Source organism: Erinaceus europaeus, chromosome 18 (assembly GCF_950295315.1).
Source record: "Erinaceus europaeus chromosome 18, mEriEur2.1, whole genome shotgun sequence".
Taxonomy (NCBI): Eukaryota; Metazoa; Chordata; class Mammalia; order Eulipotyphla; family Erinaceidae; genus Erinaceus; species Erinaceus europaeus.
Window position 1 is genome coordinate 34,608,079 of NC_080179.1, and position 24,033 is coordinate 34,632,111.

General features: G+C 39.5%; 1 protein-coding gene across 19 annotated transcripts in view; it reads right to left on the reverse strand.

Moving 5' to 3' along the window:
• Positions 1-24,033, reverse strand: part of PKP4 (plakophilin 4) — a 198,687-nt gene that overhangs the window by 67,822 nt on the left and 106,832 nt on the right. For 16 of the 19 annotated variants that reach the window (XR_009545963.1, XR_009545965.1, XR_009545964.1 and 13 more), the window contains one exon: positions 4,081-4,115. The exons of 1 other annotated variant lie outside the window; for it this stretch is intronic. Coding sequence is in view for 13 of the 18 variants with exons in the window: in XM_060177885.1 (XP_060033868.1) it covers positions 4,081-4,115 (35 nt within the window). In the remaining 5 variants the exon portion in view is untranslated. Of the gene's footprint in view, positions 1-4,080; positions 4,116-19,553; positions 19,697-24,033 lie in introns of all 19 variants that reach the window. 2 more of the 19 variants (XM_060177890.1, XM_060177889.1) reach the window with 1 other exon arrangement.

A 24,033-nucleotide genomic window follows, 5' to 3' on the forward strand; every position in this document is an offset into this window, starting at 1 on the left:
TGTAAGCAAGGGAAACTGTCTGCAAGTAAACATTCCAAGTGCTAAGGAAAATCTGAGAAACGGTCAGTGGCCCTCAATCATAAATTATTCTGTCTTCTCTATTTAGGAGACCAGGAAAATTGAGCAGATTTGTTCCCTTTGCTGAGACACAGCCCAATTTTTAAAATGATACTGTTCTCATATTGTACTCAATGTCCACATATGACATAGTGAAAAAGCCATTAAGCTTTTCAGATCTCACTCTCATTCATATAATCAAATTTCAATTTTCTACTCTTATCATTGTAGCTAATTGCCATGGCTACAACTTAAACATCCTAAGTATGGCTAAAAAGCAGAGAAATTTAAGAACACAGATAAGTTTAAGTTATGTAAAGTGGAGTAAATACCACTTCCAATGACTGTGTGAAAGTCACTTGGTTAATGCTTTTTTACTGCCTCCAATAATCTAAAAGATAAATGTGTACTGCCCAAGTTTATATGAGTTTGGGCAAGGCTGTGATCTCACCAAACAGTCATTAGGTGTGAATCACAAAATCATGTAGCTGTAGTGAGGATAGAATCATTACTGGATGTGTATTTCTTCAACACTAAAGTAATTAAGGAACTATGTGGATAAAATTTAATTATGATGCATTAGATTAAAACATATGTGACATTTACATTCAATATTTTAATGTAGTTCATATTTTAATGAGATAAGTAAGACAAAAATGAGCTGACTGCATAACCTTCATATCTCCAATTTCATATTTTAATGAGATAAGTAAGACAAAAATGAGCTGACTGCATAACCTTCAAATCTCTGAAAAAAATCTCCAATTGCTCTCTCCAGCTCAGCTCAATTCAATTCAACTCAACTCAGTTTCACTGGGGCAGGCTGGTGAGAGGAGGAGAAGACATGTCAAGAGGCCCAGAAGCACTCCGAGCTCTACTTTATACAGCATTGCTCAGGAGACTCACTCTTCTTCATGGTTCTGATCAGTGCTAGAAAAACCCCAGCCCTGAGCTGCACCAGTGTTCTACTTTTGCTGGTAAAAACACCTAGTCATTTGACCTGATCCTAGAAAGGGTAGCAGCTTCCTTGTTTCAAAATGCTCAAAGTACTTTATCATACTGTTCAATTCTTCCAAAATTTTCAACTCACCAATATCTAACTGTAAATTCATAGTGACTAACCTAGCCTGGGCTCAGATCTCCCAGCAGGACCTTGACTGACATAACAGTTATACTTGGGTTAAAAAGGACTCTGATTTAGGCATTAATCCTTCAATAGAAAGAGGAAACATAATCAGAAGTTTTACTGCTTTGTAGATAAACACCTGAGGAAGAACTAGGTGAACAGTCTGGTTACGCATATCAAGATTTCCCCAGGATGATCAGGGAAGCTCTGTAGTGGAAACCAATGGACATTCAAGTATGAGGCCCGAAATCCAAAGCTCAGCATGGCATGGTAGAATGACTCTATGGTTCTCGCTGATTGACTCAAAGACAAATAATTGTGGTGAGACTGTTCACACTATTCTATTTATATAACCACTTCATTCTATTTACATAACCGCTGTTAACAAGCACCACCCTCCCTCCAGGGCATTGGTGGTTCAGTGGTAGAATTCTTGCCTGCTCCACCCCCTCTCCTTGTCATACCCTGATTTTCACCAGTCACTTTTCTCTCCACCCTCTCTGCGTCACATCCTGTTCTCACCCTACTGGGCTAATATATTTATAAGGACAAGATTGTAGTTTTTTAGTTTTAGCTTAGCTTGGTATAGATTGCGTTGCGTCCTGCATGAATAAAGAGATACTGCGTACAACCCAGCCATGAGTCCCGGGTCGTCTGTTACCCGCCCGTGAAGCCAGCCCGCCGAAAACAACATATGGCGCCTACAACGTGGGACCGGACCTGTGCAACTCCCAGATAAGTGAAGACTTTGCCTACCTATGCACTATGGTCTTCTCTTCTACTTAGGAAGAGGTTTGCCAAAGCCTCTACTGTTTCATCATGAGACAGTTACTCTGTCTCTGGAACATTTTGCTCTGGGCCACACTTTGTTTCCCTGACCGGGAACTTTGGTTTCTTGTGACCCTAATCATAGAGCTTGGGAGATGCACTGAGATTTCTCCTTGGACTTTCTGGATTCCCTCTCCCATGTTTCCTGAGGAAAAGGACTACATTTTGCTCCAGGCCACAATTTGGTTCTTTATGACCATGATCATAGACCTTGGGATATGCATGGGGATTTCCACTGGGACTTTCTGGACTTCTTCTCACATGTTTCCCATGGAGAAGGACTACTCTAATTTGAGGAACGTTCTCCAGTAACCTGGCAGTCCCCAAGAATGGAGACACGTGGTTAGTTCTACTCTCCTGATTAGATTCTTTCTTCGATAGGAAGACACTTTTAAAAATGGGTGCCTGAAGCAATATAGCAGGAACAGTCAGAAGCACCCTAAATGGAATTTCGAGGAGCTTTTTGGTCTAGGACGCCCTCCGGGGACTTATGATACTACATGGTGAGATCTGTTTCGTAAGAGAGCGATTTGAATGACTGAATTTTTGTTTGACATTGACTTAAAAAAAAATGCTGGACACAGCCATGATTTCTAGAGACATCCAGAAACAATCCAAAAATAGTTTTTTTCCTCCTTTGATTTCTTTTTTACGTATTGGCATAAATCTGAAACGTTTAATCCTGAAACGGTATGAGTTATGGGTGGGGCAGATAGTGCAATGATTATGTTAATGATTATGTGAGAAGCTGGATGTATCATGCTTTCTGATTTAAAACTATATTATAAAGCTATAGTAGCCACAACAGTATGGTATCAGCATTAAACAAGCAAATAAATCAGTAAAATAGACTAGAAATCCCAAAAATAAATCCACAAATTTATGGCCAGTCAAATTTTTGGCAACACTGCTAAGAATATTCTATAGGGAAAAGGACAAAAATTAAATTGAAATGGATTAATGACTCTATTTAAAGACCTGAAATCATAATAATACTAAAATAACGCACAGGCTCTTCGCAACTGACCATGCTGACATTGGTCTTGTCTGAAGCAAACACCAAAACCCACCAACCCACCAACCTACCACACAAACAAGTGGAATGAATTTCTATACAGAAGCATCAGAAATCAAGAAAATGAAATCGCCACCTACTGAAATAGAAAGACATTTTGCAAATCGTATGTCTGAAATGGGATTAATACCCAACATAATTAGAACAATATCAGAATTCAAACAAATCAACAGCAAAGAAACAATCTGTTTAAGAAGTGGGTAGAATTCTGAGTAAACATTTTTTCAAACAAGATATGTAGATGGCCAAGAGGGACAAACAAAATTCTCAGTACCACTAATCATCTAAAAAGCACACAGGAAGCCACAATGAGACATCACATCTCTAAGAACACGCAGTAGCCAGAACTATGAAACCTGTCTGAGAGTGTAACCCCTATTAAAAGCAAGCAAGAGGTTATTTAAGAAGCAGAAAACAGCACTACCGTAAAACTCAGCACTTTCATTTGTGACTATTTATCCAAAGACAATGAAAACACTAAATTTGCAAAGATCTCCACACTCAGTGCAGTATTGTTTTATAATAGCCAAGACAAGGGAACAGTCTAAGTTCCCACTGATAAAGTGTTTTTTTTTTTCCAATGGAATATTATTCAGCCACAAAAAAGTCTGAAATATGGGGCTGGGAATGTGGCTCAATGGTAGAGAGTATGACTTGCATGATAAGGCCCTGGGTTCTGTCCTCAGAGTGGTGTTCTGGTCTCTCAGGTAAGAAAAAGAGAATGACATCTTGTAAGTTAGGACAATATGCATGGGAGCTAAGGGCACTGAACTAAATGGCATAAAGAAAGACTAGAGGGACTACTGGGGGAAAATACACATTTACTAAATTAAGTTAATAAACCAAGCACATTAAGTAGTACTACTTCAAAGTGGGTAGTTCAAAATTGTCACCAAGAAAGGTTTTACTTGGTGTATTTAACAAGAGGTTGTAAATTAAGAAAAGCAGTGACACTTGTGTATAGAAGACTTTTTGATATAACTGAAACTCATACCTGTTGATCTCCAAGGAAATGACTTCTCAGTTGAGCTAGAGAAAAGGGGGAAAAAAATGGAACATTTACTTTCTGTGTCATAAAATTTAATTATGGAACTGCTTTGCATATAAACATTTAATTCTTACACTGAATTATACAGAAGTATAAAACCTTCAAATATAATCAGGAATGACTCTTATAGTTCAGCTAATTTTTGATAATATTTAACTTTCTGTATGAATTTGGGATAGTTTCTCACCTTAGAACTAGACAGTAATTTGTGAAGTGTAAAAAAAAAAAAGGGAGGGGGGGCTGGGTGGTGGTGCACCTGGTTGAATGCACGTTATAGTGTGCAAGGATCCAGGTTCGAGCCCCCAGTCCCCACCTGCAGAGGGAAAGCTTCATGAGTGGTGAAGCAGGGCTGCAGGTGTCTCTTTGTCGCTCTCCCTATCTCCCCATTCCTCTCGATTTCTGGCCGTCTCTATCCAATAAAAATAAAGATAAAAAAGAAACTAGACAGTGATATAAATTTATATTAGTTAAGACAAATGGTAATTAATCATGATGCTCATGATACTTATATGATTAGCATACTGCTTTCTGGGCTAATCAACATGAAAAGTACATATATAATATAGACATGAGAGCAAGCTAAAATGGCTGCTTTTGATTCCTTTTACTTATTTTCAAAAGAAGTCCTACAATAGTAGACAACTTGGTGAAGTCAGTTTGAACTAAATGTTACCACAACACTTCAGATCACATCGTAAATTAGCAGAAATATATAGTTTCACAAATCAGGAAAAGATTTAGCTAAAGAGTATCAATTTTAGAGATTTGTGCATAAAAATACACCTGTGCCTCCTGGCCACTCCCTGCCCCCAGGCCTCACTGCTCTTGTTGGCAGCATGGAGTTAGGAGACAGTGTGATGTAACCTCAAAACAAGAAGTCATTGCCAAGCAACCATCAAACGTTAGTTTAAATGCCTCAAATCTATTAACTCCTTGATTTTCACAGAAACCGTGTGAAGAAGCATCATATTATTTTTATAGATAAAGGAACAAGCCTGAGTGTCATGCTAATAACCATACAAGTTAGGTTCCAATTCCAGGAGAGTCTGACTCCAAAGAGAGGGCTAATAACTAGGGTAGCACACGAGTTTGTGAAACAGTCAGTCACATGTGCTCTCCTACAACTTCAGAATGAAGTCTAGAAAACCATAACCTAGTGGGCTAGCATGAGATAGCCAAAAGGTTTTCTTCTTTTAAAATCTGAAAAAACAAAAAACCTCCATGATGTATTCCTGTAGAATTTACTACATTAACAGGAAAATACATATAAATCTTGGCTTAAGTGAACACTACAAAATAAAGGACTGTAGAAGGGACCATTGTTTAGTTCTCACTTGTCTCCTGCCTTGGGCAGTTTTTAGACTCAGAGGCTCCTGTCTTTGGAAGCTCCACTACAGATGGCAAGATTGACCTGGACTTCTGTGCCATGTTATTCCCTTTCACTCCTCAGAAGGTCAGCCCTGGGACTTGAGCTCCATGCAGGCAGGGGACTCACTTCTGGTGAATGGACACAATCAGTGCTAATCTCCAGCACTGTGATAAACATGTTCCTTTACATGACACACTCTCAGCTGACTTCAAAAGGGACAGATGGGGTGAAAAGTCATTTTAAAAACTGCACAAATATCAGTAAAGACACATTTATCCTGCTCCCAAGGGCAGATTATTACACATTTGGGAATTCAAAGTGGTTCCCTACACTGAATTTCAGTTTCTCCTATATTTTTGTTTTTTAATCAACCATGATCTAAAATGGCTTTCTAAGCAGTAAGGTTAAGATTATTTACATTCTTATCAAAATCATGAGACTTAGTATGAATATTAAGATATGTAGATCAAACAACTACTCAGAATTTGAATTATTATTATTTTTTGTCTCACTGCTCTTGGCAGTCATTTCTGTGTTCTATCACTCTAATAAAGACAGAAATAAATGGGAAAAGAGTTGGCGAGAAAGAGACACACGCAGCACTATTCCACTGCTAGGAAGCTTTTTCACTGCAGGTGAGTACAGAGAGCTTGAACCTCGATCCTAATGCGTGATGATAGGTAAGCTCTGCTCTGTGTGCAATCAGTTGGCACTTGCCCAGGAATGTTTAAAATGCCTGAAGTTTCTGGTGGATATTATATCCTGAGTTTAATGCTTGACATAACTGCTAATGAAACACTTCTACAAGATATTCTCAAAATCATAATCCTTAAGATATAAATCATGCTGATTGCTCAAGCTGGACAAGGACAGTGGCTATTTTGTTCCTTGTCATCTTATTCTTTGAGGCAGGAGGGCTTGCTGGCACTTAGGGTGGAACAAAAAAGCAGATGCTTCACACTTACCCGCACCCTTTGGGTTTTTTTTTTGTTCATCTCCTATATTGAGAGCCTAACACATTATATTGCTTGGCATGAACAAATGACTGATTATCTTGCTGCAACACATGATGATTCTTAAAAAGATTCTGTTTACTTTTTTTTTTTTGCCCTGTATAAAGGAAGCTGTTCAAGCAGGTTGACCTATTCTTCCTCCTCCGTGTAAGACTTTTCAGTAACCTCATTTTAATAATTGGATAAATAATATTTCCAGCTATAAGGCATTTCTAGGTGAAGTTAGTAAAATGTCTTAAAGTTATGTTTCCTAATCAACTTTAGGGAGGAAAAAGTAGAAGTAATTGGAAAAGCATGCTAAAGTTGGGGATTGAACATAATTAAAAAATTTCATGATGAATTTTGAAGACATTCACAATCAATGTAATAAGTCCCATAGTAACGTGGATCTCCTGGGCTTCCATCTTTAGTACACCACCACTGAGGTACCATCCAGGCCCAGGTTCCTCATTCCTGATTTCTTCTGAGAAAGGGGCAGTGCCACCACAGCATCACTCCACCATTCCTGCATCTCCTGGGCAGTGCCTGGGCCTGGATTCAGGGCACATGTTCTACCAGTTAACTGTCTCCTGACCCTACCCCCAACACTCAACATTCACAATTTTGTGTAGTGACTGATTGTCATTATCATGTCTTCTATGTGAATGTAATGATATTCAGAACATTTGCTTTGAACTGCTTTCTTCCAAACAATTCTCAAATTGTACACTACTCAACTCTTGAATGAATAATCAATTCAGTTCTAAAATGTTGCTTTAATTTTTTTTAACTTATGTATTCATTAGATAGAAAGAAATTGATAGGAAAGGGGAGATAGAGAAAAGGAGAGGGCGGGGGTGGCATCATGAGTCCCCGGAGGGCATGCTAGTCCAAAAAGCTCTTTGAAATTCCATGTAGGGTGCTTTTGACGGTTCCTGCTGGATTGCTGCAGGCACCCATTTTTAAAAACGTCTTCCCATCGAAGAAAGAATCGAATCAGGAAAAAAACATGTGTCTCCATTTTGGGGGACTGCCAGGGTACTGGAGAATGCTCTTCAAGTTAAGAGTAGTCCTTCTCCGCGGGAAACATGGGAGAGGAAGTCCAGAAAGTCCCAGGAGAAATCTCCACGCATCTCCCAAGCTCCACGATCATGGTCATAAGGAACCAAATTAGCAAAATGTTCCAGAGACAGAGAAACTGTCTCATGAAGAAGGAGTAGAGGCTTTGGGAAACCTCTTCATAAGTAGAAAGGCAGCCCATGGTGGATAGGTAGCCAAGTTTACTTATCTGGGGGATGGACATGTTAGGTCCCTTGTCGGTGCCGGTCCCTGTTCAGGCGCTCCCTGTTCAGGCGCCATTATGTCGGGCTAACTTGGCCTGCGGGAGAGAGAGACAACCAGGGACTCATGGCTGAGTGGTACGCAGTTCAGTCTTTATTCATGTGGAACGCAGTGCAATCTAAGCTATCTCTAATCACAATCTTGTCCTTATATATCCTGAGGCGGAAGAGTCAGGTCTGAAGAGGATGTACGTAGGATAGGGGGTGGGGAGAAGGAAAATATGGGCAGAACTCTTTTCTGCATAAATTTTAAAGACCTTCAATGAAATAAATCCCATTACAAAGAAGACTAAGGCAAGCATAAATCTATGGGACTACATCAAATTAAAAAGCTTCTGCACAGCAAAAGAAACCAATACCCAAACCAAGAGACCTCACACAGAATGGGAGCTCTTTACATGCCATATATCAGACAAGAGGCTAATAACCAAAATATATAAAGAGCTTGCCGAGCTCAACAACAAGAAAATAAATAAACCCATCAAAAAATAGGGAAAGGACACGGACAGAATATTCACCACAGAAGAGATCCAATAGGCCAAAAAACTCATGAAAATGCTCCAAGTAAAACTTTTATTGTCAGAGAAATGCAAATAAAGACAACAATGAGATACTACTTCACTCCTGTGAGAATGTCATACAACAGAAAATGTAGCAGCAACAAATGCTGGAGAGGTTGTGGGGTCAAAGACCTGCACTGCTGGTGGGAATGTAAATTGGTCCAACATCTGTGGAGAACAGTCTGGAGAACTCTCAGAAAGCTAGAAATGGACCTACCCTATGTTCCTGCAATTTCTCTCCTGGGGATATATCTTAAGGAACCCAACACACCCATCCAAAAAAGATCTGTGTACACATATGTTCTTAGCAGCACAATTTGTAATAGCCAAAATCTGGAAGCAACCCAGGTGTCCAATAACAGATGAGTGGCTGAGCAAGTTGTGGAATTATACACAATGGAATTCTACTCAGCTATTAGACACAGTGATTTTACTGTTTTCAGCCCATCTTGGATGGGGCTTGAAGAAATCATGTTCAGTGAAATAAGTCAGAAACAGAAGATAAATATGGGATGATCTCACTCTCAGGCAGAAGTTGAAAAACAAGATCAGAAAAGAAAACACAATAGAACCTGAACTGAAGTTGGTGTATTGCAACAAAGTAAAAGACTCTGGGGTTGTGGGTTGTGGGTAGGGGGAAAGGTCTAAAAAGGATGACAGAGGACCTAGTGGCGGGGGTTGTATTGTTATTTGGAAAACTGGGAAATGTAATGCATGTACAAACCATTGTATTTACTGTCGAATGTAAAACATTAATTCCCCAATAAAGAAATTAAAGAAAAAGAAAAGAGCCATTTTTCCCTTCTCCTAGTCTTTAAGCTACAGTACAGCAGCAAAGCCTGCCTGGTGAGCCCCTGGAATTGAAGACAATTTCCGTCGCATGGCAGTAATGTAAACCATATATTTAAAATATGCACCCCCTACTATAATAGAGACAGTTAAGGCATAATCCTTCTGGTTGGATCTTAGCTCCAGTCTGGTTGGCTTTGATTTCTCACCCATCCAGGCTTCCACACTGCTGTCACATTGACTTTTCAGACACTCTAGTATCATTTTCCTGATGCTAATGCACAACAGATCCATAAAGACGGAATTAAAAAATGTTACTATGGCATAAATTCAAACATCTTAATATGTGGCAGGAAGGCTTTCCACCACCGGTTGCCTTTTAGCTTCCCCTTTCCCACACAAACCCACATTCTAGAAGCTTCTAATTCATTGTAGCTCCTGCATAGAACCCAGTGCTTCACACTTGAAATGCAGAACTTGTAGGAACGGCCTGAAAATTCTTTCATTATTTCCAAACTTCAAATGGTACATGCAAGTATCACGTAAATACAGATATTTGCTATGACCCCATTAAATTGAACACTCCAGTAAAGTTTTCCCCACACCATTCTGTATTCCGTTTTGTCCCTGGTGGTGGAGACTGTTCACAACCTTTTCTGAGTGATTTTTATGTAAATCATTCCCACAGTAGCTGAATTTTGCTGTTTGTCCTGAGGATGTAAACAACTGTCTCCATTTGGCCACTGAGCTTGTATTTTTTTTTTTTTTCCCAATGTCAGTCTCACTTCATTGAGGAAAGGTTATCTGATAGGATGTGTTGTCAGGGGGCTCATTTCCCCTATGTCACGCCAGCACAGTTCAGCTGCCACCAAACATCATGTATTCGTACACTCCTGGCCCAATGTTTTCCTCGTGAGCTTCCAACTAGCTTTAATGTTTGAGCTCTCACTAAAGTTCTAAGTTCCATGCAAAAGTTCTACATTTATTAAGCACGTTAACTTTTGAATTCAGGAATGACCACATTTACAAATAAAATTCCACAGTTTGAGTAAATTCCAACCTGTATTTTCTTTTTCTCCACTAATTAATCACTGTTCTACTTTCATTTTGGTTGGCCCACTTTAAAAACTATCTGTAGACTTTTTTTTTTATTGGGGAGCTTCACTTTTTCCAGTAAAGAAACACTCCACTAATGATGTTATTCCATCAGTAAAGACACAGTATTTCTGAATTCTGCAGGCACTGTGATAACTTTCGGCAGGTCCCCTTGGATTGTATTAATTATCCTTTGTGTTCCATTACATAATCTTATTTTCCCCACCCTATGACTTTTCAAATACTAAAGCACCTTTTCTCTCTTCTTTTTACGATGGTATCTGACTCTGAAGAAATCTCTATTGAATGTTCATTTTCCTGAAAAAGGGCCCATTATTAATTAATTTTCCCTGGTTTTATGTCAGATAGTCAATAGTTTACTTTTTCAAAATCTTACTTCCGAAAACATTGCAGCCAGGAAAAGTGCAACCATAAAAATATATCCACAACTGAAATTTATTATTTTTGTGTGTTATGCCTTCAAAGTGTTCCCAGAGGGAGTTGGGCAGTAGCACAGCAGGTTAAATGCACGTGGCGCAAAGCACAAGGACTGACATAAGGATCCCGGTTTGAGCCCCTGGCTTCCCCACCTGCAGGTGGTGAAGCAGGTCTGCAGATGTCTATCTTTCTCTCCTGTTCTCTGTCTTCCCCTCCTCTCCATTTCTTTCTGTCCTATCCAACAACGATGACATCAATAACAACAACAATAAAACAAGGGCAACAAAAAGGAATATTTTTTTTAAAAAAGTGTTCCCAGAAATAGGATATGCCTATGGTTTTGCAAGGAATAACAAATAAGACAGTTCAAATAACTTTACAAAAATCACAAGTGACAAAGACAGCTAACAGTGTCAGTTTACATTGGCTGTCGACAAGTTGGGAGAAAAGTGCTCAGCAGCTACTGTGCTAAAACGGGTGGGCTTCACTACCAGCTCTAGCTCACCCTCCACTTTGCCCTTATGCCACCCCTCCCCGTTTTTATAGCTTTCTAGCAGCAGTCTATAATAAATTAAAGGTGAGATACAAATAAATGCTATTATTAGACTACTTATTCGACACACAGCAAAACAGTAATGGAAGAGGAAATACTAGAAGGGCCCTTTTAACAATTCAAGTACTTTCATTGGGACTATAGGTGAACATATTTTAGAAGATGTTAAATGCTCTGTGACAAAAGCATTTTGTGTTAGTGCTTTGAATTTATGAATAAAAGAAGACCATATGGGAAGGGGAAGATCAAAAAGGATGTAGCACTACACAAAAATGAGACAAACAGTTCCCTCTGGCTGCCCCATAAATTAGACAGGAAGCATGACTGCTGGTTAAACCCATCCCACAACAGGTGTTTCAAAAGAAAAAGCAGAAATCAAACTAGAAAGGTTTTCTAACATGAGTTGGTAGTTCAACCAGCAAGGGGCTGACAGTACAGCTCATCCTGGAGGGCACCTGCTTTGCTTTGTGCACGACCCAGGTTTGAGACCACAAGAAACTCTAAGCACTGGGGGAAGCCCTGAGTATTGTGCTATCTTTCCCGCCCTGTCTCTGTGTATGTCTGTACAGTGAGATGAAAAACGACTCAACATAGTGACTATCTTTTCTAAATATTCTGCCATAATCGCAGGTGTAGTGTAGGCACAGGGTCAGTCTACAAGTATCTGAGTTGTATGAATTATGCTTGTTCGTCGTCTAAAAATAAAAAGCTACTGTTTATCTCATTTTCGTTGCTTTAGCAACTAGAAAGGCTTTTTTCCCTTTTAATTAAACAGACAAGAAATAGCATACACAAGCATATGCATTTCCTTGGGCAACAACTAAAGAGTTCAGATTTGGTAGTTGTAGAAGCTGGAGCTGGTAGGAGCAAGGCCAAAGGTTTCTCCTTGCTCTGCACCACAGTGAACACAGAGCTGACACAGGTAATGCCGCAGAGATAGACAGCAAGACTCAATGGTTAGCAAACAAAACCAATGACATTCATCACTGCAGATAGCTTTGTTGATGGCTACAGCTTCACTGACCATAGTACCAAAATGTTCAACAAGTCTGTGCAAAATGTACTATAAAGGACTTTAATAGACAAGCCTACATTTTAAAACAAACATGCACTTTCTCAAGTATTTATCCTATAGCTGTATTTTGAAACCCTTAATCTCATTAAGAGTGTACAAAGAAAAAGAAAGCAGGAAAAAAAAAAAGAAAAAGAAAGCAGGATATATTTCTTAGATTTCTGCTTTGCTTTTTAAAAAGTGTTTCCTATTCTAACAGCATTTCCAGCTTTTGATTCATGAATAAGCAACATTAAGTAAATGTTTCAGTGTTATTGAAGAAGCAATTAACATGTGGTACATGGTATAAGTCCAGAACACCCAATACCTGTCTGGAAAAGGAAGAGACAGTTAATACTAAGCACAGCATATACTAGAAACAAGAAAAAGCACAAATAAACAGCCTTTAACCAGACTCAACAAAAAATGGGAGAAATACAAAATAAATCCAATCGTAAATTGTTGTATGCTTTACATTGGGTTCTAGTTCTCCCCCGCCAAGAGAATTGGATCAGTCCTGCTAATTTCGCGGGCCCGCTTGGCCCCGCCCCAAGGAACCCTGAGAGAGGGTTTCTGAGTTCCAGAGTTGAAGAGTTGCAGAGTTGGAGGGTTCCTGAGTTCCAGAGTTAGAGAGAGTGCTTGCGAGAGGGGTTCCTGAGTTCCAGAGTTAGAGAGAGTGCTTGCGCCGCCGCAAAGAGACAGCGGAGTTCTGTTTGGTGATTAGTTTGGTTTAGTTTATGAATCGTTGTTCCTGAATAAAGAAATACAGCTTCCCTGCCCAGCCGTTGTCTCCGCGTCTCTGTTACCCGCCCGTGAAGCTAGCCCGCCCAGCTAGAGCCGCCGAAAATTTTAACAACAGTAAATGAAATGGAGATATCACAGCAGACACCACAGAAATTCAACATATCATGCGAGACTTCTATGAACAACTATATGCCACCAAACTAGAGATCCTGGAAGAAATGGACGATTTCCTAGATAGCTACGAACTTCCAAAATTAAGTAAAGAGAAACTTGATAACATGAACAGGCCCATCACAGCTAATGAAATTAAAACAGGGGGAAGCAATTACAGAAGCCAGACCTTCCACCTTCTGCAACCAACAACGACCCTGGGTCCATGCTCCCAGAGGGATAGAGAATGGGAAAGCTATCAGGGGAGGGGATGGAATATGGAGATTGGGTGGTGGGAATTGTGTGGAGTTGTACCCCTCCTACCCTATGGTTTTGTTAATTTATCCTTTCTTAAATAAAAAATAAATTAAAAAAAAGAAATTAAAACAGTTATCAAAAACTGCCCCAAGAATAAAAGTCCTAAACCAGATGGTTTTACAAATGAATTCTACAAAACCTTCAAAGAAGAACTACTACCTCTACTTTTAAAAGTCTTCCAGAAGACTGAAGACACTGGAATACTCCCTTCCAGCTTCAATGAAGTCAACATCACTTGAGAAGAAAAAACAGAACTGGAGGTATCATACTCCCAGATCTCAAATTGTACTATAGGGCTATTGTCAACAAAACTGCTTGGTACTGGAACACAATGAATAGACACAATGACCTGTGGAATAGAATTGAGAGCTGAGAGTAATCCCCCACACCTGCAGACATCTAATCTTTGACAAAGGTGTCCTGACTATTAAATGGAGAAAGATGTGTGTCTTGAAGAAATGGTGTTGGGAAAAACGGGATGAAACATGTAGGAGAATGAAACTGAACCACTATATTTCACCAAACACAAAATGGATGTTAGACCAGAAACTATCAGATACTTAGAGGAAAATATTGGCAGAACTCTTTTCCACATAAATTTTAAAGACATCTTCAATGAAACAAATCCAATTACAAAGAAGACTAAGGCAAGCATAAACCTATGGGACTACATCAAATTAAAAAGCTTCTGCACAGCAAAAGAAACCAATACCCAAACCAAGAGACCCAACATCCAAAAAGATTTGTGTCTACCTATGTTCTTAGCAGCACAATTTGTAATAGCCAAAACCTGGAAGCAAGCCAGGTGTCCAACAACAGATGAGTAGCTGAGCAAGTTGTGGTATATATATACAATGGAATTCTACTCAGCTATTAAAAACAGTGACTTCATCGTTTGCAGTCGATCTTGTACAGAGTTTAAAAAAAATTCATGTTAAGTGAAACAAGTCAGAAACAGAAGGATGAATATGGGATGACCTCACTCTCAGGCATAAGTTGAAAAACAAGATCAAAGGAGAAAACACAAGTAGAACCTGAACTGGAGTTGGCGTATTGCACCAAAGTAGGGGGTGGAGAGGATGACAGAGGACCTAGTGGGGATTGTATTGTTATATGGAAAACTGAGAAATGTTATGTATGTAAAAACTATTGTATTTACTGTGGAATGCAAAGCATTAGTCCCCCAATAAAGAAAAAAAAAAGGGCAACAAAAGGGAAAATAAATAAGAAATAAAATCAAACAAGTTTATAAATATAAAACCAATTCTAATTACAATTTAATTAAAAGAGATTAATCAGTTAAAAACTATTTGGGAAAACCAGTTAAAAAACCATCTGAAACAAACCTTATTCCTTATCCAATACTGAAATAAGCTCCTCACAGCAAGGAAATGGGTTAAAGAGCCAACCCCTCATCTGCTCTCATCACCACCTCAACAGCAACAAAGTGAATACTGATTAATGAATACCTCTATTATTTTCTTGGCATTATCAAAAAATTTATCAAAGACCTAGAATTTATATCCAGATGATTGAGCAATTTTTAGAGAAGAATACATCACTGGTGAAGTTAGCTACTTTCCAATGATGTCACTACTTTTTACTGTCACCTTTTGAGAAGAATACATCACTGGTGAACTTAGCTACTTTCCAATGACGTCACAACTTTTTACTGTCACCCTTTTGTTGCTATCATCATAAGAAATATCTCACAGTGGATTCAGGTGCTCTCAACCATAATCCACTCAGAGTGATTTTCTTTTTCTTAACTAGAGCACTACTACTCAGCACTGGCTGATGGTGCTAGGGACTAAACCTGAGATCTCTGGTACCTCGGGCATGACAGTCTGATATCCATTATGCTTTCTTACCAGCCCCACTGTGAAAATGTTTTAAATCATGTGATAATAGTAGCAGCTAACTTTTATTGAGCTTCTGTGTTGCATTCACAACAACCCTAAATATTTACGAGAACCCTGTGAAATAGGAAATGTTATTCATCTATATAAAAAAACCATCTTTCCAGAAATGATGTAATCAGTCATTGATGATCACAGATCTTGATACATTATTTCATTAATAGTTGCAAAATTCACTCAACATTTTAGCTTCTAGACTTAATTAGTATTTAATACTATGATTTCTACTTTTGAACAATGTTGATAAGAACAACTGGTTCACTTATTATTTACAAATAAGTATCTGCTGAAAAGTAGTTTTAGTGCTCCTGAGAAATAGATATGGGGCTTCAGTCTATACTTGCTATACACCAGTTCTTCTATGTTGGCAGGTAAGTTTAATTGAGTATTTCTCTGGTTCAAAGAGTCCTGTAGTTAGAACTCCCCTTTTTGAAAGACTAGAAGAAATAAACACACACATTGAAAGACTAAACCAGAGTGTCATTTCAAGGGAGGAAAAAAATCTAATATTTAAGTCTAAAGTTTTACAAGGAGGAGGCTGAGTCATGTCAGAATGACACATTCGACCATATTTCTTTTACTTTTAAATTTTTTATTAGTGATTTAATAATGATTAACAAGATTATAAGATAAGAGGGACACTATTCCACAAAGTTACCACCACCCGAGTTCTGTATCCCATCTCCTCAATTGGAAGGTTCCCTATTCTTTAAGCCTCTGGGAGCATGGACCCAGGATCATTATGGGAAGCAGAAGGTGGAAAGTCTGGCTTCTGTAATTGCTTCTCCACTGGACATGGGCATTGGCAGGTGGATCTATACTCCAGCCTGTTTCTCTCTTTCCCTAGTGAAGCAAAGATCTGGAGAGGTGGGGTAACAGACAAACTAAAGAGATCATCTGCCCAGGGAAGTCAGGATGGTGTCATAATAATGCCCGCAACTGTCCAAGGGCCTGGACTCCGCTCCTCTTCCCTGCCTACAGGGAGGAAGCTTTATAAGCAGTGAAACAGGCCTGCAGGTATCTCTCTATCAACCCCTCCCCTCTAATTTTCTCTCTGTCCTATCAAATAAAATAGAAAAGAAAAAAAAAAAAAAAAGAAAAGAAAAGAAAAAATGGCTGCCCGGTGCTGTGAATTGTTAGTGGCAAAAATAAATAAATAAAAATATTTGTCAGGGGTCAGAAAAGACAGCTCTCCAAATAATGAGTGGCTTCACAAAAACAAACAAATAAAAAACACCAAAACAACAACAAAAGTATGGTGTATATATACATGATAGAGAAATGTAAGTAAAGAAAACAATGTGATGCCACTTCATACCTGTGAGAATATCACATATAAGAAAAACAGTAACAACACATATTGGAGAGGATGTGGAGAAAAGGGACACTCCTACACTGCTGGTGGGAGTGCAGAATGCTCCATCCCATGTGGGAGACACACTGGAGATTTCTCAGAACACTGGAAGTAGACCTGCCCTGTGACTCAGCAATTTCTCTCCTGGGGATTTAACAAAATATTTCACCATCAGAAGAGATCTCTGTATACCATGTTCATAGCACCATGATTTATAATCACCAAAATTTGGGAGCAACCTACAAGTCCGATGAGTTGTTGGTACTACTCATGACCATAGAATGTGAGCTCAGATCTAGAGGGATACAGAGTTCACATAGGCTCCTAAGCTGAATATGGATGGGCCCCAGGACAGATCAAATCGATGGGGTTTACAGTCAACAATATTTATAAACCTTTCCCATATTTGGGAGCTACTCTCTTCCCTGATCCATCTTTCTGGTCCTTCTGGAAGCCATGATAACATCTCCCCAGGTAATAACTTAGATCCACCTACATATCAAATTTCAGGCTCAGGGGCAAAAAGAAAAAGGAAGAAAGAAAGAAAGAAAGAAACTAGTATAGACACACTCTCTTTTCAACCTCCAGGTTCCAGATGCTAGCATGATGCCAACCAGATTTCCCTGGACAGACAACCAACCCCACCAATGTGTCCTGGAGCTCTGCTTCCCCAGAGCCCTTCCCCAATAGGGAAAGAGAGAGACAGGCTGGGAGTATGGACTGACCGGTCAATGCCTATGTTCAGTGGGGAAACAATTACAGAAGCCGGACCTTCCACCTTCTGCATCCCACAATGACCTTGGGTCCATACTCCCAGAGGGTTAAAGAATAGGAAAGCTATCAGGGGAGGGAATGAGATAGAGTTCTGTTGGTGGGAACTGAACGAAGTTGTACCCCTCTTATCCTATGGTTTTGTCAATGTTTCCTTTTTATAAATAAAAAATTTAAAAAAAACCCACCAAAACCCTGTAGTATAAGACTAGTATAGCCACAGTCCCTTTGGAATTTAACTAAAATATGCTTACTTGCTATTTACAAAATGGAGGCTCCCCCAACTCTTCATCTGCACTATTCCAGCCTTTAGGTCCATGATTGGTCAACAATTTGTTTGGCTTTGTATGTTAACTCTCTTTTCAGCCACCAGGTTCCAAATACTACTAGCAGGATGCAGACCAGATTTCCCTGTACAGACAACTCTACCAACGTGTCCTGGAGCTCGGCTTCCCCAGAGCTCTTCCCCACTAGGGAAAGAGAGAGAGACAGACTAGGAGTATGGATCAACCTGTCAACGCCTATGTTCAGCAGGGAAGCATTATAGAAGCCAGACCTTCAACCTTCTGCATCCCACAATGACCTTGGGTCCATCCTCCCAGAGGGTTAAAGAACAGGAAAGCTATCAGGGGAGGGGATGAGATACCAGAAGGTAGTGGGAACTGTGAAGCTGTACCCCTCTTATCCTATGGTTTAGTCAATGTTTCCTTTTTATAAATAAAAAAAAAACACTGTAGTGTGTGTATATATATATGATGGAATACTATTCAGTTAAAAATGATGAAGCTATCTCCTCTCTGTCATCATGTATGAAACTAGAAGACATCATGTTAAGTGGGACCTAATAATTGGGGACAGGGAGGGAGAAAACAAAGTGAAACATGAACTGGGCATGGGTATTGAATCAGAGCAAGGAACTCTGGGGGAAGAGAGTGGGGTGAGAATAGTGGCGCCAGGTACATGCCAAGATTATGTGCACGTGACAATGACTGTACTGTGATGGACTATCCCCCTCAATAATTTTTTTTTTAATAGCTCTCCCACAGCACTGTACCACTCCATACACTGAATAGCCCTGGGCTGGGGCCACAGCACCATGCTGCTTCTCTTGGTCCCTGTTCCCTCTCTTCTATATCAAATAAAATAATGAAAAAGTTTCCCTGGAAAGCTGCTGTGGTAATAATACACGACCATAGGGCAACTCCCTGGAGCTAGCTGGGGAAAACATATATACAAATATACATGAATACTAATTTATTGGGAAGAAAGAATTGGGAAAATAAGTCTTAAATTTTATCTCAATTTTTTTTTTACTTTCAAAAGACATTCTGGGGACTTATGGAGGCATGGCTGTTTCACATCGAGTTCTTGATCAACAAGAAAAAGGAAAACATACTTAAAAGGTCAACAAAATGTAAATAGTATTTCTCCAGAAACTAACTAAATCAAAGCCACCAAGTTGCAGACACTACTATGATTCCATCCAAATCTCCCTGGGCATATGACCTCACAGATGTGTCCTGGATCCCCACCTCCCCAGAGCCCTGCCCCACTAGGGAAAGATAGAAACAGGCTGCGGGTATGGATCCACCTACCAAGTCCAGTGAAGACGCAATTACAGAAGCCAGACCTTCCACCTTTTGCACCCCCAAAAAATTTTGGAGGGAAATAAAAACAAAAAAATGGAAGAACACTTGGTAGTAGTATGTGTGAGGGGAAGAGAGGGCAGGGCCATAGGAGAAAACGGGAATGAATATGTATATATATATATGATAGATAGTTATAGAGATCATAGTCAACCTATGTGACCTTGGGACAACTACTGCAGTATCCAGTGGAGTGGGTGGGGACAAAATACTTTGGTGGTGGGAAGGATGTGGAATTGTGGGGCTGGGTGGTGGCTCACTGGGTTAAGCACACATAGTACAAAGCACAAGGAATCACAAGGATCCCAGCTCAATCCCCTGGCTCCCCACCTGCTGTGGGGATGCTTCACAAGTGGAGAAGCAGGTCTGCAGGTGTCTGTCCTTCTCTCTCCCTTTCTGTCTTATCCAGAAAATGAACACAGGAGCAGTGGATTTGTAGTGCAGGCACCAAGCCCTATCCATAACCCTGGAGGCTAAAAAAAAAAAAAAGTCAATGATAAATCATCAGCAATTTTCATTTCTGAGGTATCTGAGGTATGATACTTAAGTACATTTCTCAAGATAAGGATAAAAACACCAGAAGTTCAATATGGTAAAATTATGAAAATACAGGATTGCAATTAACTCCTTTAAAGTAGTAAAGTTACATTCTTCTAAAAGAAGCATCTTGATATAACCTGTATGTTCTATTTAAGTTACTTTAGATTTTTTCAATAGATATATTAAAAATTAGACAAAACTAATAAGTGTTAAGTGGGAACCATAAAAAAATTCTTGTATTGGTTCAATAATTCATCACAGCTATATATTTAAATAACAGTAATTACTAAGTGTAGACTATAAAACTAAAGAAAATGAAATGTTATTTTAATTACATGGTTCTCTAGGATAACTAACTAATGGCATGGTACACAGATTCCTGGATCTTTTAAAAAGCACACTCCAATTCATTAGTTATGGAAGTGGATACTGATAGACAGCTATTATTTAGCCAAATGTAAACGACCTAGGACTTTGATATCCTTTTGTGTGTGTGTTCTCCTGACACCACTACTTCCATAATATCTTTAAACGTGTGGTACAAGAAGTAGGTGACTCACTTTGGAAGAATTAGTCACAATTAAAACATCTTCTACAATGTTCTGGGTCCATGATAGATCCTATGAACTATGAGAATTACTTTCCTTACACAAACTGAATCTTTTTAATATATAGGCTGTGTATTTGACATGCGGATTCTCTCAAAAGCCTAGACCAAGTGGATTAGAAGAAGCACAGCTATATACAAGATACTGGATACTGTACAGCAAACCATAACAAAAGGACTTTTCAAAGTTAACCCAATCACCAAATAATGTGATGATAACATTAACTATCGATTGTCTTTTTGAACCCTAAGACAGCAGGAACCTCACATCTCCACTATAGAGCCCCTACTTCCCCCAGTCCTGGAACCCTTGGATAGGGCCCACTTTCCCGTATGCCTCTCCCAATCCATACCAAATAATATTGCATCCACTGATCACAACCTAACCAAAGCAACAATTGCCACCTCAACATGCTTCAGCTCAGACTGTGTCCAGAGACTTCACGTGTGGAATGACAACCCTTCAGCTTCATTACTCGGGTGAGACCTTTCCTTTTATAGTACACTCAAATTTCATCTCAGGTGGTTCACTTTCTAACAAAGTCCCATAACCTAGATATACACCAGTTTCTGTGAGAGAGAGCTTATCCATAAACATGTATCCATAAACTACTGCAAAATATATACCTGAAAGCAGAAGTACACTAGAGTTTGCAGTGAGTACCTCTCTAACACTTCCTCTCCACTATTCCAAGCTTGGGATCCATGATTGCTCAACAATTTGTTTGGCTTCGTATGTTAACTCTCTTTTCAATCACCAGGTTCCAGATGCCACCAGGATGCTGGCCAGGCTTCCCTGGATTGAAGACCCCACCAATGTGTCCTGGAGCTCAGCTTCCCCAGAGACACACCTTACTAGGGAAAGATAGAGGCAGACTGGGAGTATGGACCGACCAGTCAACGCCCATGTTCAGCAGGGAAGCAATTACAGAAGCCAGACCTTCTACCTTCCGCAACCCACAATGACCCTGGGTCCATGTTCCCAGAGGGCTAGAGAATGGGAAAGCTATCATGGGAGGGGGTGGGTTATGGAGATTGGGTGGTGGGAATTGTGTGGAGTTGTACCCCTCCTACCTTATGGCTTTGTTCATTAATCCTTTCTTAAATAAAAAATTAAAAAAAAAATGCTGGGTGGTGAGGTCAAAGGGGTTAGAACTTCATCAAGCAGCTTCCTGAAGTGACACAGTAAATAACTGCCAAGCATAAGCATTCAATTTTCTCAAAGACTCTTCATTTTTAGGGGAACAAAAAATTGCTTGCACTTTATTTCACAATGACTTAAAAAAATATTTGCTGAAGCAAAGATGTGATCCATGAAAAAAGTCTGTTCTACTTCTGTCACTCCTAAAAGCATTTCTTTAGAATCTTTAGTAGCCTGGTGGGTACCAGCAGAGACCCTAAAATATAAAGAAAAGGTCTGATTGACAGTGAGACATCAAGTCTCTTCATTAAAAACAAAAGTATTTTCTTCAGTGGTGATAAGAGGGCTATTTGGCAGGAGTCGGGCGGTAGCACAGCGGGTTAAAAGTACAGGTGGCGTAAAGCCCAAGGACCGGCATAAGGAAACTGGTTCGAGGCCCCGGCTCTCCACCTGCAGGGGAATCGCTTCACAAGCGGTGAAGCAGGTCTGCAGGTGTCTATCTTTCTTTCTCCCTCTCTGTCTTCCCCTCCTCTCTCCATTTCTCTCTGTCCTATCCAACAATGACAACATCAATAACAACAACAGTAACAACTACAACAAAACAAGGCAACCAAAGGGAATAAATAAATATTTTTAAAATTTTTTTTAAAAAAGAAGGCTATTTGGCAAGATTGTGTGACCTCTTTGAAACCTAAAAAAATTCTACTTTAGCAGGACTACAAACTGAAAAGGGAGAGAAAACCTTAGAAGAGTGTGAAGTTATCTCATCTTCTTTCTACTGCCTTCTCTTGATATTCACAAGATTTCTCTCAGAATAACTTGTCTTTTTTGTTTTTTATTTATTTTTTAAATTATATCTTTATTTATTATTGGATAGAGAAATTGAGTGGGAAGGGGGAGATAGGGAGACAGACAGAGAGATACCTGCAGTCACCACTCAGGATGCTTTGCCCCTGCAGGTGGGGATCAGGGAGTTGAACCTGGGTTCTTGTGCATTGTAGTGGTGCACTTAACCAGGTGTGACACCGTCTGGCCCCCCAGAGTAACTTTCTAACACTATCAGCAGTCAATAAACAGCAGACACTGTGAAGAGAGCAACTGCTCTCAAAGGAACAATTAAGTCTTAAAACAATGTGCAAAAATATCAGATAACATCACTTTATTCATTAATCTGTCTGTCTGTCTAGTGCAGAACACCACTCAGTCTGATTATAACTGGTGGTGCCAAGGAATGAACCTGAGATTTCTCACATACTAACACTGCGTATCACCTTAGCCCAAATTTTACTCTAAGTGAATTATATTTCAATAAATTTGACTTTACAATGAAGTAGTTTTCCCTGAATTGTAGATCTGTGAATTTTTCTCTTTACACATTAATTTTATAAATTACTTAAAGAGTATTATTTAATTCCACAGCCAGTAAAACAAAAACAAAAACAAACAGAGTAATAGCACAGGCTTGGCCATTCCTGTACCCTTGCATTCTCTAGGGAGATGTTACAGGATAAGCCATGGACTCTGGTTCCATTTACTGTTCTCCCACCCAAGGGGATCTAAACTTGGCTGGTATCAGAATGTTCGACCCTGGATAAAAGTCTAAGAAAAAAAGAGTAATCCCATGCTCTACAGTACCTAGAATGTAAGGTCTATATAGAACATGCCAGGGCACATTCCCTTTTCGAATTTGTGCTATGGTATCCTCCTGAGATAAGCCCTACATACCTCTGCATCTCCCCAAGGGCCATTCTGTTGCCAGGATATGTATGCACTGTGCCCGTCTCTGGTCTTGGTAGCCACTGGCACCCAGGGCTCCAAAAGCAGACAGAAACTCCTATCATAGCATGCTCCCTACTTACAAGACCCGGGACTGGTGAGGAATCTTTTCTGCCAAGAAGTAGCTGCAGTCAAACCACAACATTATAGAAAAAAAAAAAAAAAAAAAAAAGACTCAACCCAAGGGTTAGTAGCTCCTGCTCCACAACCATTTGTTTTTATCTAACAGACACTGTGCTTGAAGCAAACTGAGGGCAGTGCTCACTTCAGCATGGCTGTCAACAAGACCTGCATGGCTCTTCTTTTTAACTGACTTGCTACACTACTGGCTCAACTGCAGACTACCTTTCCAGTCTCGGAAGTTGCTAGGTTTCTCTAGGATAACTTTAACTGCACTGGGCCTCTTGGTGCCCAAATACCACCACAGTGTGAAATTCCTTTGCACTGTGGAATCACAAAAAGCCTGTACTGACAGAGTGCAGACCTTCTTCCTCCTGACAGTACACCTGCCATTTCTACAGGACCCATTAATCCAGAGCACATGGGCACTGAGCCCTAACACAAAGCACCAACATCACTGTGACGTGTGTTTGGCTAACATATACATATATTGAACAATACATTTTAACAAACTTTGAAATTTGTCAATTCAACTATATTGGCTTATTTATTATTATTATTTTTTCTTAATTCTTTTTTTAAATATTTATTTTATTTGTTTATTCCCTTTTGTTGCCCTTGTTTTA